At 45.4% G+C, this 17,342-nt stretch overlaps 1 protein-coding gene across 2 annotated transcripts in view; it reads right to left on the reverse strand.

Annotated features, from left to right (window-relative positions):
• The window catches only part of LOC140190076 (discoidin, CUB and LCCL domain-containing protein 1), a 195,242-nt gene that overhangs the window by 23,613 nt on the left and 154,287 nt on the right, over positions 1-17,342 (reverse strand). For both annotated transcript variants that reach the window (XM_072246541.1, XM_072246542.1), the window contains exons 7-11: positions 12,638-12,675; positions 10,424-10,624; positions 8,840-8,964; positions 6,661-6,823; positions 1,681-1,779 (exon numbers count right to left, since the gene is read on the reverse strand). In XM_072246541.1, the coding sequence (XP_072102642.1) occupies positions 1,681-1,779; positions 6,661-6,823; positions 8,840-8,964; positions 10,424-10,624; positions 12,638-12,675 (626 nt within the window). The remainder of the gene's footprint in view (positions 1-1,680; positions 1,780-6,660; positions 6,824-8,839; positions 8,965-10,423; positions 10,625-12,637; positions 12,676-17,342) is intronic.

The following is a 17,342-nucleotide window of genomic DNA, read 5'->3' on the forward strand; positions in this document are numbered from 1 at the left end:
GATTGAGGAGGAACATCGGGGCCAGGATACTTTAGAGAACACCACTGCTTCTCTTCAAAACAATGACATCTTTCACATCTACTCGAGAGGAGGCTGAGGGGGAGGAGGTAGGGAATGAGACCTGTGATATACTAATCTCCATTTTGCCTAATTCTGCTCCCACATCTGATTGCCTTATGGTCTGCGGATTGCACCTGGGTCCCTGCAGTTTTGAGGCACTAATAACCCAGTTTCAGTCCTGATCTCTGACACTATTGCTGCACCATTGTCCCTCCAACTAATGCATTGAATTAAAACTCAGCTGAGAAAAGGAAAACAGGAAATCTCTCATGCCTTTCACCTCCCATTGCATCTTATACTCAACAAAGTATTTTGGATGTGCATCTGACGTCTTTGTGCAACCTGTTCTAGTAGAGATTCCTCTGCATATCCAGGAAGAACAGGCCTCAAACAAAGTGCTCTGGAGATGAGCATAGACTATACCACTGGTTAAATAGCCAATTTGTTAATGATAACTGATTTCTAAGTCGATCTGAGAATATCGAGCAAGTGCGTCATCCTAAAGGTGCTGATTCCCCAGAGAGATTTCGCTAAGTCCTCAACTACTTGAGGCACGTTGATACCTAATGAAATTGACAGAAAACCACTGAAGTCCTGAAGAAGGATTTTGGCCTGAAACGGGGACTGTTAATTCCTTCTCCATAGATGCTGCCTGACCTGCTGAGCTCCTCCAGCATTTTGTGTGTGTGTTGCTCTGGATTTTTAAATATGAAGGGAATCATGGGTTCCATGATTAGTGCAAGAAAGTGGCACTGGGGTAAAAGATCAAGCCACCATTTTACAGAATAGTGGGGCAGGCACAATGGACTGAATAGCCTGCCTGTTTCCTGTGATTAGTAGCCTATGCATATCATTGATGTGGGTGATTACACTGTCCCGTCCCAGTCAATTTCTAGCTGGGTGGATTCTTAGCTGGTTCCTTTGTAACGTAATCAGTTGCAACTCAACAATCGCATGCAATGGCGTCTCTGCCCCCTCTTAAACCCATCCCACCAGTCCCTCCTACTCCTGGCCACCTCCTTCATCTTCTCTACATGTTGTTGTTCAGATACATCACCCATCAATTCCCCCCCCACCCCCACCCACAACACAACCCTTCTACTCTGAAAGCTTGAGGTTACCATAAACTCCTTGCTGTGCTGTAACTCGCTCTGAGCTCTGCTCGCTCATTGCACCATGCTCGCTGACTAACACTTGCTTCCCTCTGCAATCTCACAGTTTTAAAGTTCTCATCCTTGTTTTCAAACTCCTCCAGAACTTCCACCCTCCCAGCTCCGTAACTGCATCAACCCTAAACTCTGAGCTCTCTGTGCTTTCTCTAATTCTGGTTTCTGAATTGTCCGTAAGCTGAGTCCCTTCACCGATGGTGGTAGCTGTGGCCTCATCTGTCAAGACCCTAAACTCTGGAATTCTCTCTCTAATGTTTTCATCTCAAAATCAACCTCAATCTTTAAACAATTATTTGAAGTACGTTCACATTGTCAACAGCAATGTGCAAATACAAGTCACGACTGTTCAGGAGCTGACAGGAGTGAATTGTGGATCTCCACAATGTTTCTTTTTCAGTTTCTGGTGTCAACAACGTGTCATTATATCTGTCTTTTGCAACCTGCACGTTACCTGGCAGATGTTCTTCAACAATTAGCTGATCTGGTGGAGTGCTGCTTTCTGCAGGAACGTCGGTTGGCTTTGGCAGAGGTCTTGGGCTTCGCGGAGCAGCTAGAAAGAAGTAGGAACAGTCATCTAGCATCGCCCACAAATTGGCACAATAATATTGTAGCACTCTCAGGAAATCCACGTCCTAGCGGAAGACAATTTCGAATTGCTTTCCATTGCTACTAAGCATTGTGACGTAGGTGATCACGGTCTTTCCATGACCATGCTTGTTCTTGGCAAATTTTCTACAGAAGTGGCTTGCCATTGCCTTCTTCTGGGCAGTGTCTTTACAAGATGGGTGACCCCCAGCCATTATCAGAGGTTGCCTGCCTGGCGTCAGTGGTCGTATAACCAGGACTTGTGATATGCACCGGCTGCTCGTACGACCATCCACCACCTACTCCTGTGGCTTCATGTGACCCTGACCCTGCTCGGGGGGTCTAAGTAGGTGCTACATCTTACCCAAGGGTGACCTGCAGGCCCGAGGAGGGAAGGAGCACCTTACGCCTCCTTCGGTAGAGACGCATCTCCACCCATAGGGTAATATTACCGCAAATAAATTAATAATAAGATAATATTCCAGAAGATTGGCATTCAGTATAAGGTACATTTACAACACAAGTCAAAAAGTACAGAGTTTAACGCCACTGGCGCTTCATATGTGATGAGAGCTGGGTGGTGGCAGGGAGTTCAGGAGTCTCACGGCCTGGGGGAAGAAGCTGTCTCCAATCCCAGCTGTCCTTGTCCTAACGCTGTGGTACCTCCTGCCTGGTAGGTCAAACTTTAACCGCCTTTTGTAGAAACATAACAGATTCTGCAGATGCTGGACATATTGAGCCCACAAAAGGGAGGAGCTCAGTAAGTCAGAAACGAAGGGATATCAGCACTGCGTGGGCAGAAAGGACCAGTTTAATTGGCCATTTGATTACTAACTTAATTGGCTCAGCACACCACTGTGGGCCAAAAGGCCTCACCCCGTGCTATGCTCAGTTAATCTTTTAACTGAATTATGTTAAAGGAAGGGTGCGGTTTGAGAACAAAACACATGCCATATTATTTATTCATCTTTTCCACGGGGTGTAGTCATTGTTGTCAGGGTGAGAGTTCATTGCTCATCACCGGTTATCTCTTGGGAAGATGTCCAGAGACCTTTCTGAACTGCTGAAATCTGCGCGCTGAAGATTCTCCCTCAGTGCTGTTGGGGAGTGAACTGCACAGTTTGGACTCAGTGAAAGGAGAAATCAGGTGTGTAGAATAATGGCTGGCCAAAGAGGATGAACAATAATAACAGCACTGATGCCTCAGTGAAGACTGGTATGTATTCTCCCAACCTCCTCTTCCTGAATCCCACAATCAATTCCTCGGTGTTGCTGCCGAGTTCAAGGTTGTTGTTGTGACACCACCCAGCCAGCTGATCTATCCCACTCCTGCGCACCACCTCCTCACCATCGGAGATTCTCCCAGTGGAGCTTAGGAGATTTGGTATGCCACACAAACATCTTACAAGTTTCTACAGATATATGGTGGACAGCATTCTCACTGGGTGCATCACAGGCTGATAGGGAGACACCAAAGAGGCTGCAGAGGGCTGTAGACTCAAACAGATCCATCATGGCCTCAACCCTCCCCATCATTGAGGACATCAACAAGAGGCGATGTCTCGATAAGGTGTCATCAATCATTAAGGACCCTCACCATCCAGGACATGGCCTCTTCTCATTACTACCATCAGGGAGGAGGTACAGGAGCCTGAAGACCCCTCTTCTCATCACTACCATCAGGGAGGAGGTACAGGAGCCTGAAGGCCCCTCTTCTCATTACTACCATCAGGGAGGAGGTACAGGGGCCTGAAGACCAACATTCTACATAAACAGCTTCTTCCCCTCCACCATCAGATTTGTGAATGGTCCATGAACCTATCAAAACTACCTTGTTCCATTAGCATTATTCTTATAGAGTCATAAATAGACTAGGGCACAGAAACAGGCTCTTCAGCCCATCTGTTCCATGCCAAACCATTTAAGCTGCCCACTCCCATCGACCTGCACCTGGACCATAGCCCTCCACACCCCTTCCATCCATATTTCTCTTAAGCGTTGAAATCGAAATCGCATCCACCACTTGGTGCTGGCGGCTCTTTCTACGCTCTTTACACTATTTATTTATTTCTGCAGTTGATAGACTTTTACGTATCACTGCCGCTAATCAATAAATTTCGCGCCGTACGTCAGCGATAATAAACCTGATTGAAACCTGAAACAGAACGCACAACAGGCGGGGAGCACAGACCTGAGTCCACTGGTAGGAGATTAGAGAGAGGTCGGATAAAAAGCATTCCAATCCTCAGCAGCAGGATCTGGAATTCACTCCCTGAAAGGGTAGTGGAGGCAGACACTCCTGCTACCTTGCAGTGACCCCGGATGAGCACTTTATTTACTTACTTATTTATATTGATTGAGATACAGTGTGGAAGAGGCCTTTGTGTGGAAAAGTCAACCCTTTCAAGCCACGCCGCCCAGCAATTTCCCCCGACTTAATCCTAGCCTAATCACGGGACAATTTACAATGACCAGTTAACCTACCAACCGGTAGGTCTTTGGACTGTGGGAGGAAACCGGAGCACCTGGAGGAAACCCACGCGGTCACAGGGAGTACGTACAAACTCCTTACAGACAGCGGTGGGAATTGAACCCGGATCGCTTGTACTGTAAAGCGTTGTGCTAACCACTACACTACCTAACCCGCCAGCTCCAGTCGTACGGCGAAAGCTGGTGGGATATGCCCCAAGAGCAGGGAAGGGGCATTAACCTAACATTTCGTTTCGGCTTCCTCCCACCCGACGACGGAATAGCCTCATTCTGTGGTGCAGATTTCCGTGCTGTCCTCTCCCGAAAGAAATAAAGGTTATTTTTCCCAACATTCTGACATTTATTTCTTCTCTTTCACTCATGGATCCCACAAATATTATTGGCCAATAAACTGGAAAGTTTAACTGAGATTAGGAGGACGATGGCGCCTAATGGCGACTCCATTTCTTGCATCTTCGGAAACAGCTCTATTTCTATCTTTGACATCTCTTTTTTTCCCCTTTCAAGGTTGTTTGGAAGACCCCGACCTGGAGTTACCCGCTGACTTCGGTTCTCTGCGGAAATGGGACCCGCTCTCGGGGCCTCACGACCGGCCGCTTTTCGATACGCCAAGGACGCGGCCTGGAAGACTAGCGCGCCTTCAGGGTGCCGGATTTTTGTGGCTCTGGAGGCGGGCAGATTCAAACGCGGTGCTGCTGCCGCCTGACGCATCGTGGGAGACGGAAGATCATAAGCAGCGAGCTGGCTGCTGGCTGTGTGCCCAGAGACTCGAGTTCTTTGGGCACAGAGCTCGGAAGAATTGACACAAGAGACTTTTAACACCATAAATCAGCAAGTTCTTTTGTTATGTCTCCCCTCTCGCTGTGAAATGGGGACACCTCTTTTTCCCTTATTAGGGAGAGAGAGGGAGCCTGTGGTATGTCAAATACCGGGTGTACGAGTAGCTTTTGGGGTACTGCAAATCTGTGTCTTTATTAATGCTTGAGTGCTCAGTGGGGGGGGGGTGCAGATGCTTTTTTGCTGGTGGGGGAGGAGGTTATTGCTTTGCGGCTGCTTGTGCGTGGGAGGGGGGAGCTGGGGAGGAGCTTTGGGGTTCTAATGTTTAACTGTCATTCATTCTTTGGGGCACTCCTCTGTTTTTGTGGATGTTTGTGAAGAAGAAGAATTTCAGGATGTATACTGTACACATTTCCCTGACATTAAATGTACCTATTGAAACCGACTGGGATTTGACCTCCGACCGCCAGGCAGGAGGTCCGGCAGCATAAGAACCAGAACTCTCAGGCTTCTTCTCCCAGCGTTTTAGACTTCTTTACACCCTGTAGGAATGTCCTGAGCACCCCCTCCCCACCCCCTGCACTCCCCAACTCCCAGGCACACTCTCGTCCTGCACTGGTCACTTCCCATCGTTTATTGCTGCCGTTCCACAAGTGTATACGATTGTTTGTTTTATTATACTAGTGTCAGTCACATTACACTGTCCGTCGTAAACACACACTTTGCGCCTTACATCAACCTGTCAACCTTCAGGCCATGCCACGCAGGGATCTGTGCTAATATTATTTTGTGACTGTACGTGTTGGATCATATCTACGTGTGGTGTGTGTGACTATACGTACTGTGCTCTGCTCCTTGGCCCCAGAGGAAAGTTTTGTTTAGCTGGAGACCTGTGTATGGTTCAATGACAGTAAACTTGAACCTGAACTTGTGAACTATGTGCATTACAGGCAGGGGAGCGAAGTCAAACATTTGCACAGCACCGTCGAAGTGCTTACAGTACCGTGCAAAAGTCTTACGCACATCTATATAGCACAGTGCTGTATTTGTCACCCTGGAGTGGAGAGCGAGTTTGTGCATCTGGCAGGAGCAAAGGATGCTGGAAATGGCGAGGGTGGAGCGCCGTGGGAAGGGTGTGGGTCAGATGGCAGAGAAAGAGTGTCAGGGACAGTGGGTGTGGTGTGGGTGCAGACACACCCAGCCCAGAGACAGCAGGCAAGGTCATCTGATTCCAAAAAATTGGTTTATTGATCTTTACAGAATATCTCTCTGGTTCTTCCTGCTCCCTCCCCTCTCCCCTTCCCTTTCCCCAATCATGATTCCCCTCTCTCTGTCCCCTTCCCACTCTCAGTCCACAATACAGACTCACATCAGAATCAGGGTTATCATCACTCATGTATGTCACGAAATTTATTTTGTTTTTGCGGCAGAGCACAGTGCAATACATAAAATTACTACAGTGCAGTGCAAAAGTCTCAGGCAGCCTAGTTCTATATACATGCCTAAAACTTTTGCACAGGACTGTATCTCTGGGATTCCCACCCCTAAGCCCACGAAGTAGAGAAGTTTGAAACTTTACCAGCTTTGTGGCTCTTCGGTGACGGCTTGCAGCCGAGCACCTCCACCTTCAGAGCTACTCTTTCGTGCCACTGCTGCGGAATGACGCGAATGTACCGCGCCACAATCGACGGGATAAAGTTATTGCGAACGAGCTGATCGTTGTTCACGTTTCCTTGAAAGATCTTTGCCGGAACAAAAGGAAGATAATAGCAGGGAACCAAGTTAATCTTTCTGGAATTTAAAAGAGTACAAATACTTTGAAGAGACAGACACCGGAATAAGCGCAGAAAGTTACGGTCCTTGTGCAGTCAATGGGGTTAGCACACAAAGGGAAAAGCAAGAGGCCAGCATGAAAATGGTGGGCTGAAAGGCCCATTTCTGTGCTGTATTTCCCAAAGATATACATGTTCCATGTCTCTATATTAACTCTCATTGAAGAGCAAAGGAGCACTCACCCGGTCCAGTCCATTCCGCTAGTCATCGTCATCATTATGTGCTGTGTCATATGACATCATCATTATGTGCCATGTCATATGACATCATTATTATGATGACGTGGGCGATCAGGGTCTATGACCATGATTGCTCTTGTCAAAGTTTTCTACAGAAGTGCTTTGCCATTGCCTTCTTCTGGGCAGCGTCTTTACACGACGGGTGACCCCAGCCATTATGGAGCCATAGAGTCATAGAAAAGTGCGGCATGGAAACAGGCCCTTTGGCCCAACTAATCTGTGCTGAACCACTTAAACTGCCTGCTCCCATCGACCAGCATCAGGACCATAGCCCTCCATACCCCTACGACCCATGTACCTATCCAAACTTCCAAATTTTGAAATTGAGCTGACATGCACCACTTGTGCTGGCAGCTCGTTCCACACTCTCACGATCTTCTGAGTGAAGAAATTTCCCCTCATGTTCCCCATAAACTTTTCACCTTTCACCTGTAACCCAGGACCTCTGGTTGTTGTCCCACCCAACCTCAGTGGAAAAAGCCTGCTTGCATTTACCCTATCTATACCCCTCATAATTTTGAATACCTCTGTCGAATCTCTTCTCAGTCTTCTATGTTCCAAGGAATAAAGTCCTAATCGAATCAATCTTGCCTTATAACTCAGGTCTTCCTGACCTGGCAACATCCTTGGAAATTTTCTTTGTACTCTTTCAAACCTTCCTGTAGGTAGGTGACCAAAACTGCACACAATACTCCAAATGAGGGCTCACCAATGTTTTATACAACTTCAACATAACATCCCATCTTCTGTATTCAAAACATTGATTTATAAAGGTAAATCGGCCAAAACCTTCTTTCATGACTCTATCTACCTGTGACGCCACTTTCAACAAGTTATGGACCTGTATTTCCAGATCCCTTTGTTCTACCACACTCCTCAGTGACTGTGTAGGACCCACTTGTATTACTCATCTCAGTTCCAAATGGATATCCCTCTACTCTGAGGCTGTGTCCTCTGGTCCTAGACTCACCTGCCACAGGAAACATCCTCTCCACCTCCACTCTATCGAGGCCTTTCAACGTTCGATAGATTTCAATGAGATGGGTGATGAACAAGGGTAAAGACAAAAACTGCTTATGAGTAGCACCCAAGTTCAGGGTCAGAGATGATGGCGATCCCAAGCTATCTCGTTATATATTCCAAAATCCGAAACCGGAAACATTTCCGGCCTCAAACACAAGGGGTACTCAACCTGTATTTCTAAATCCCTTCAGCGATGTCGATCCTGCTGACTGTGTGGGAGTCCAGCCCCACCCCATACTCCAGTTTGCTTACATATCCCAAAGGTGTGTTGGTTGATTACTGCCAATTTCCCCTATTGTGCAGGAGAGGGGTTATTATTAGGGATTGGAGCAGATGGGAAAGTGAGGAGAATAATGTGTGATGGGATAGAATTAGAGTATAATTGGGTGGATGACGGTCAGCATTCACTAAGTGGGCTGAAGGCCTGTTTTCAATACTGCATCTATCTATGGGACAATTTACAATATAACTGACCAACTGGTAGGTCTTTGGACTGTGGGAGGAAACCAGAGCACCCGGAGGAAACCCACGCGGTCACGGGGAAAGACGTACAAACTCCTTACAGGCAGCGGTGGGAGATGAACCCATGTCATCAGTAGTGTAGAGTGTTGTGCTAACCGACACACTACCATGCCTACCCCGATTAAATTAAGTAAGACGCACCTTGTCTTCCTTGCTGTTCTTGCACCTGTAGAATCTCCAGTTTCCTCCATCCTTACTGTGGGAAATCTTGTATGTCTTCACATAAAAGTTATACCCATTGTTGGTGCTGCCCTTGGTCACAATCCCTGGAAGTGCAGAAGATGTAGAGTAGTGCTCAGTCACACAGAGAACACAATAGCCGGAGATAGAAAGTTTATCGATGAGGGTTTCATTGCAGGATAAGTTACAGGCGAGTTGCAGCGGGCATCAAGCCAAGGTGGAAACGAGTTTGTCAGCCGGGGTCAAGTTGAAAATGGCACCAAGCACATCCGTGATGTAAAACCTGGTTCTGACACTGTAACGTGTATTTCCCATAAACTGAAATAAGTCCCCTGTGCAAAACTTCCTCACTTTCACAACTCTCACTTTGGCTCCTGAAAAAAAGGGGGATAACTACACTCTCTTACCCCATCATTGAAATGCTCCCACAACCAGTGATCTCACTTTAAGGACTCTTTATCTCATGTTCTCGTTATTAATTGTTATTTATTTATATTTGCATTTGCACAGTTTGTTGTCTTCTGCACTCTGGTTGATCTTTCATTGATCCTGTTATAGGTACTCTTCTATAGATTTGCTGAGTATGCCCGCAGGAAAATGAATCTCAGGGTTGTATATGGTGACTTGAATGTACTTTGACAATGAAATCTACTTTGAACTTGAGGTAAAGACAGTGGATAAAGTAGGCTCAGAAGTTGAGAAGAAGTCCAAGGTAGTCACGTGGTTGAAACGACTGTCAGCTGCAGCTAACTGGAAGTCTGGACCTTTTTTTGACCCCAGCAGGGGTGGTGGGGTGGAGATACGTGTCTACCAAAGGAGGTGTAAGGTGCTCCTTCCCTCCGCTAGCCTGCAGGTCACCCTTGGGCAAGGTGCAGCACCTGGCTAGTGAGGAGAAGAGAAAGGATAAGAGGGAATCCAGAATGGGGAATGTATAAAAGAGAGTTGTGAGGAGAAATTGATGTTAATACCCCCAAGTTGGAGGCTACCCAGCCAATAATGTGCTTTTGAAGAAATAACGGCTCTCGCTGCCAATCAACACTGGCACACCTCAGGGATGTGTGATTAATCCACTGCTCTACTCTCTCTCTCCCTGCGTGGCCACTCACAGCTCAAGTGCCATCTATAAATTTGCTGATGATACAACCATTGTTGGGAGAATCTCAGATGGGGACGAGAGGGTGTACAGGAGCGAGATATGCCAGCCAGTCAAGTGGTGTTGCATTCAACGTCAGTAAGACCAAAGGTTTAGATCACTTTGTAGCAATCTGTTTTCACTTTGACATGAGAGTTCTGTTCTGCTGATCAGTGTCAAAAAAGTCAAATTAAATCCACTGTGATTCAATGTTGTAAAACAGTACAATGTGAAAATTTCTAAGGGGGGTGAATTTATAGGCACTATAAATACTTACTGTATTTATTTATTTCTAATTTAAATAAATCTAGAAATTTATTATCACATATTGCATTGTACTGCTGCCACAAAGTTAACAAATTTCACGGCATATGCCAGTGATATTAAACCTGATTCTGATTCATTTGACCAACCTGTGATGTTCTTCCGCTCTCCCAAGTCTATCTGCAGCCACTCTTCGCTGCTGCGAGAGCTGGCGGCCCATGCCCAGGGGGGTCCTTTACTGCTGGTCTGAGCTTTGTCAGGGGACCAGATAGTCAACTCTCCAATGCTGTTCCTCTCCGCCCAGGAGGACGAGGCGGTAAAGTGCCTACTGTCCAGAACATTGCTGCAATCTACGGGGAGAGAGAGAGAGATGACAACTGAGACGTTATGCAGCATTGCTCAGTGCTGGATTATCATCGGGGGTATCCCCTTTTCAACTTTCTTCCAACTGGACTGGTCATTCTGTGTTGGAATATGCACAGATGGGGCTGCAGCTATGACTGGACGGCTGTCTGGTTTCACTACCCAATTCAGAGAGGTTGCTCCTGAATGCCAGTCTACACACTGTGTCACAAACAGGAAAATGCTGGCTAGCCGGAAAGTGTCACCTGATCCTAACAGCGTATTGAGTGACGTTGTTGAAGTTACCAATCACATCAAAGCAAAAGCCCTTAACTCACGTCTGTTTGAGCAGCTTTGCGAGGAAATGGATGCAGAGCACAAACGCCTTCTCTGACACACTGAAGTCAGGTGGCTATCAAGGGGGAGAGCCCTGGCCAGGGTTTTTGAGTTAAGAGAGCAGCTACAGAGGTTTCTTTCAGGAAAAAAGTCACCACTGGCAGCACACTTCAGAGATGAGGAGTGGATAGCGAAACTCGCTTATCTGTGTGACATCTTCAACCTACTCAACTCAATTTGTCACTTCAGGGGAGAATGACAACTGCCTTCAAGTTGGCAGATCAAAGTCAAACTGGAACTGTGGGGACGGCAAGTGGACAGGGGCATATTTGACATGTTCCCAACACTGCTGTGATTTTGGGAGAGACTGAGGCTGCACTATCCTTCTCACAGCTGGTGCGCGATCACCTATCTTCGCCGTTGACAGAACTTGAGTGTTACTTCCCAACCAAAAGTGACCCAAAATGTGCAAAGGAATGGATCCGTGACACATTTGTGAATGTCCCCGGTGAATCATCCATGTCAGTGTGGGGAGAAGATCAACTCCTCGAGCTTGCAAATGACGACAGGCTGAAAAGTATGTTTGACATAACATCTCTGCCGGCATTCTGGATCAAAGTCAAGGCTGAATATCCTGAGACAGCCACAAAAGCACTGAAAACGTTGCTTCCATTTCCAACATCATATCTCTGTGAAGCGGGGTTTTCTGCAATGAATGCAACGAAAACTAAATTGCGGAATAGACTGGACATAAGGAACCCTCTTCGAGTATCGCTGTCTCCCATCACCCCTCGATGGGACTGTCTTGTTGCAGGGAAACAAGCCTAGGACTCCCAGTGAATCAGCAATACTGGTGTGTTGCAATGATTTTATATGTGCATATGAGGAAAATATGCACTGTGTGTTTAACATCCAAACGTGACTTAAAATGTTATGATGCTATTGACTTATAAGTGACTTATAACTGACTTATCACTACATTCATGCGAGGAAAAAATGCGCTGTGTGTTTAATATTAGATTCATTAGATAAACCCTTTTAGAAATGAAATTGAGTGTATTAGCCACTGATAAGTGACTTCTAGTTAACTTATCACCCTATATTCTGGTCGTGATTAACCCCCCCCCAACCCCGGTCGGCCAGTCTGCAAGAATATTGTCAATATTAAACTGGTCCACTATGCAAAAATGGTTGGGGACCCCTGGTCGAGTGAACCACCAGAACTAGCTCACGTATGCTCTTCCCTACTCAGCCCCGGCTGTGATATTTATTGAGATACAGCATGGAAATAGGCCCTTCAAGACACACTGCCAAGCAACGCCCGGATTTAACCCTTGCCTAATCACAGGGCAATTTATAATGACCAATTAACCTACCAAGCGATACATCTTTGGACTGTGGGAGGAAACCGGAGCACCCGGCGGAAACCCAAGCGGTCAAAGGCAGAATGTACAAACTCCTTACGAGCAGCGGCAGGAATTGAACCCGGGTCACTGGTACTGTAAAGCGTTGCGCTAACCACTACGCAACGCCACGTTCCCATCTCCACCTACAGATGAATCCAGCTCCCATCCCACCGGCATAAGTTCAGGCCAGTCAGGGATGAGCGGTGAATTGCAGAGTTACCAGTATTGTCCACAGCCTGAGAGAAGCAAATCACCATAATGACACGTCTGTTTATTTACCTTTGTTAATCTTGATGCGTTTCTCAGACAAGGGACCCCTGGAAGAAAATGGACAGTGCTTCAGGTTATCAATGGAAAACAATGCTGGTCAACCCACCTAGTTAACACTAACCTAATCACATGGACCTCCCAGTGGACCACAACCTTGTTGTTGGGTTTGGAGGCCTGTATGCCTCAATGACCCGGAGAGCTATGTTGGCTGGAGTCAGGGCTTTATGCTTTGGCTCTTGGTAGGGTCACCCATGCCAAAGAGGTCAAAGGGTAGAGGCCAGACTAAGAGTGGACTACCTGTCCTCCAGATTTGGGATTTCACCTCAGGGATAACAACCCTGACTGGTAAAACAAAATTGTTATGGAAACAGTAATGAAGAATCCATCTACATCCGAGTGTGACGGTATTCTTGAGTCTCCACCCAGAACCTGCATGACTGACAGTAGTGAAAACCAAGAGGAAGTGACTGACATGATGAAGGAAGCCCTGAACACCGCCAGAGATGGAGGACCTTCATTGTTGCCCTAAACACCAGCGGCATAATAGGCAGTAAGTAATCACATTACAATTTACAACGATAAATTAACCTACAAACTGGTACACCTTTGGACTGTGGGAAGAAACCAGAACAGCCAGAGGAAACCCACACGCACACGGGAAGGAACGTGCAAATTCCTCGTAGACAGCGCCGTTTTGAACTCCGAACTCCGACCACCTGAGCTGTAATAGCATCATCCGAACCAATATGTCACATGGCGCCCAACCTTTGCTGTGGAAATGTCCTCTTAACCTCCAGTACTTGGACTAGTCTCAGAACCATGCAGTAAAAAAATCTTGTTACCCTAATAACTGGATCCTAAGATGTTTTAGAGATTAGCTTTACCTGTCACATGCACATCGAAACATACAGTGAAATACATCTTTTGCGTCAACGACCAACAGAATCTGAGGATGTGCTTGGCAGCCGCCAAGAGCTGCCATATTTCCTGTAGCAATATAGTATGCCTGCAACTACAGCACCTGGAGGAAAGCCATGAGGTCATGAGGAGAGCGTACAAACTCCTTACAGAGAGTGGTGGGAATTGAAAACCAGATCTTCCAATCATGTGTTGTAATGTGTTACACTAAACGCTATGCTACTGTGCTGCCCACCATAACCTTGTGACCATTTACGTCCATGACATTGGGGAGCATGAAAATAATCACAAAGTCACAGACACAGGTCCTTCACTTCAACTCACCCATTTCCTTTAACTTTTTGAAAGCCACTTCACACCGCTTTTTCCGTTGCCATTTCTTCCTGATCTGTAGTAATGAGTTCAAGGGGAGGGGCACAGTATCCATGTTTGGCAGGAACTTGCTATGGAAATTGACAAATCCTGAAAAGGCCCACAACTGTGAAATGTCCTTTGGGGAATCCACCACTGCTTGAATTTTCTCAGCACACTTGTGTAATCCTTGCATGTCAATGGGGTGTCTACAGTAATTGATGCTTGGTTTCAATAATTCACACTTATTGTGCCTTGCTCTGAGGTCATAATCGCATAGTCTTTCTCACACTGTTTGAGATTTTGGAGATATTCCTTGTCATCTTCATGGGAAGCAAATCCGTCATCCGAGAAATATTGAGTGGCCGGACAGCCTTACAGCACCTGGTCTATAGCTTTCTGCCAGAGTGCAGGTGCAAATGCTACTCCAAAAATAAGCCTATTATAGCGAAAAAGCTCTCTGTGAATGTTTATGGTGAGAAATTCTTCAGACTCTTCTTCCATCTCCATCTGTAGGTAGGCCTCAGTTAAGTTCACTTTGGTGGAGTGTTTTCCTTCAGCAAGGTTTGCAAAGTGTCCTCTATCCTGGGCAGAGGGTATTGATCTACTTTTAGTGCTGGTTTGATGGTGACGTTAAAATCACCACAGATCTGAACAGACCCATTCTTCTTGGCTACTGGGACTACTGGCATTGCCCATGGGCTCCCCTCAACCTTGGAGAGAATTCCTTAGGCCTCCATACAATCTAGCTCACTGGCTTCTTTATCACATATGGTATAAGGAACCAGACAGGGTTTGCAAAACTTGGATGTGGTCTTTTCATTTAACAATATTTTACCCTTGATATGTTTGAATTTTCCAATGCCATCCTTGAACACTGCTGTCACATCATCCAGTACCTTTCTTAATTCACTTTCAGTTGACTCTATTGCAGGAATGTGACATGAAAATGTGGATGGATCTCCAATCAAGCTGTAGTTGTCTCAGCCAATCTTGGCCCCCACAATATCAGCCCTCCTGATTTTACCACATACAAATGCAACGTGGCTTCTTTGTTACTCTATTTCACTGTTACAAATGTCATTCCCACAGGAGTAATCTTTTCTCCAGTGTAAGTTCTTAGTTGGATATCTGCAGGCTTCAGTTCAGTACCTTTGAAATGTTATTTAAACTTATTTTATGGAATTACTGAAACAGCCGAGCCAGTGTCAAATTTCATTTAAATTAATTTGCTGTTCACTGCTGGTGTAATCAATATTGCAGTCTATTGTTAGCTTTTACATTGTAAATCTCAAGGCTACCCAGTCCTGTGTCATTCTCATTATTATCAGACACCTTTAAATTTCAATTGGTCTAGTGTATGTTTGCTCCTTCCACAACAGTAACACAATTTGTTCAGCTGGGCCAGTTTCAGTATGGATATTGTAATTTTATTCATACTCACTTTCATTCCTAACTGCAACTCAATTGCATCTCTGTCTGCTATTTCCATTGATACAGCAATTTCAATTGCTCTTTTAAACACAAGTTGTGCATCAATTAGGAGCTGTTTTTGAAAGCTTTCTTGTAAGATTCCACAAACTAAATTATCTCTCAAGTGCATCATTACACCTATTACAGAACTGACAATGCTCAGGCAACTTCTTCAATTCAGCCACTTACACTGAAATGGACTCCCCTATTATTGATTATGAAACCTAAAGAATTCTGCAATCAACAATGGCTTTGGTTCTAAATGTTTCTGCATTACTTTCATGATATCAGCAAAGCTCATTTCAGCTGGTTTGGTTGGAGCAGTGAAACATCAAAGCAAACTTATGCCTTTAAACCCAATGGAGTGAGCAAAACTGGTATCTGTTTCACAATGGCTATTTCATTTGCTTTAAAATACTGTTCAATCCACTCCATATGTAATATCCAGTTATCCATTATATAATCAAAGATGTCAATTTTTCTGACATCGCCAGCCATTTCTGCTCTTTTTTTATGATTACTATCGTCCTGTGCTCACAACTTATGAACCCACGGATTTGGTCTGCTTTCAGCCTTTTCTTAAATGCGAACATTTTCTCCTCCGGAAGAAGTACATGCGGCGCTGTTCCTTTTTTACTCAACCATCTCTTGCTGTGCTTCATAAAAACTCAAATGTCTCGCTGCACTCCAACAAGTACGTAGTCGTCTTGCGTTCATTTCCAATTTCCTCATCATCACTGTTATGTTTTGCAACTCCAAAATATAAAAACTAATTGAAAGGAAAACAAAGGAGCCAGGACTGCGAGCTTCTTTTCATACTTCAAGCATGGTATGACATGGTAGCGTCATGACATATGCAATTCACGTATTTTTACAGATAACCTGTGATGAATTATTGAATTGAACAGGGATGCTTAATCAAACAATATATTTGCAATATTACTAAAATATTAAACACACAACACCCAACACCCTCCAACTGAAAATGTTAACATTCGGATCCCTTTTAAGTTTTTTTGTTCTCACTCTAGTTTTAGACTCCCATACCCTGTGAAAAAGACCATCGCCATCCATGTTACCTGTGCCCCTCATGGTTTTACAAGTCTTGATAAGGTCACCCCCTGAGGCTCCAAGGATCCAGAGGAAACACCCCAGCCTATCCAGCCTCTCCTTGTAACTCAAGCCCTTCCAGTCCCAGTAACATCTTCATGAATCTTTTAGAATCCATAAGATATAGGAGCAGAATTAGGCCATTTGGTCCATCAAGTTTGCTTCACCATTTCATCATGGCTGATCCATTTTCCCCCTCAGCCCCAATCTCCTGCCTTCCCCTCATATCCCTGCACGCCCTGACCAATCAAGAATCTATCATCCTCTGCCTTAAATATACATAAAGACTTGGTCTCCACAGCAGTCTGTGGCAACAAATTCCACAGATTCACCACTCCCTGGCGAAAGAAATTCTTCCTCATCTCCATTCTAAAAGGACACTCTCTTTTCTGAGGCTGTGTCCTTTGATCTTAGACTCCCCCACCACAAGAAACATCTTCTCTACGTCCACCCTATCAAGGCCTTTCACCACCTGATAGGTTTCAACGACGTCACCCCTCATTCTTCTAAATTCCAGTGATTACGGGCTCAGAGCCATCAAATGGTCTTCATATGACAAGCTGTTTAGTCCTAGAATCATTTTCGTCAGCCTCCTTTGAACTCTCCCTAGTTTCAGCACATTTTTTTCTAACATAAGGGGCTCCAAACTGCCCATAATACTCACCAGTGAGACCTCATCAGTGCTTTGCAAAGTCCCAACATTATACCTCTGCTTTTATATTCTAGTCCTCTCAAAATGAATGCGATCATTGCATTTGCCTTCCTCACCACAGACTCAACCTGCAAGTTAACCTTTAGGAAATCCTGCAGAAGGACTCCCGAATCCCTTTGCACCTCAGATGTTTGTATTTTCTCTCCATTT

This window comes from Mobula birostris, chromosome 29 (assembly GCF_030028105.1).
Source record: "Mobula birostris isolate sMobBir1 chromosome 29, sMobBir1.hap1, whole genome shotgun sequence".
Classification (NCBI taxonomy): domain Eukaryota; kingdom Metazoa; phylum Chordata; class Chondrichthyes; order Myliobatiformes; family Myliobatidae; genus Mobula; species Mobula birostris.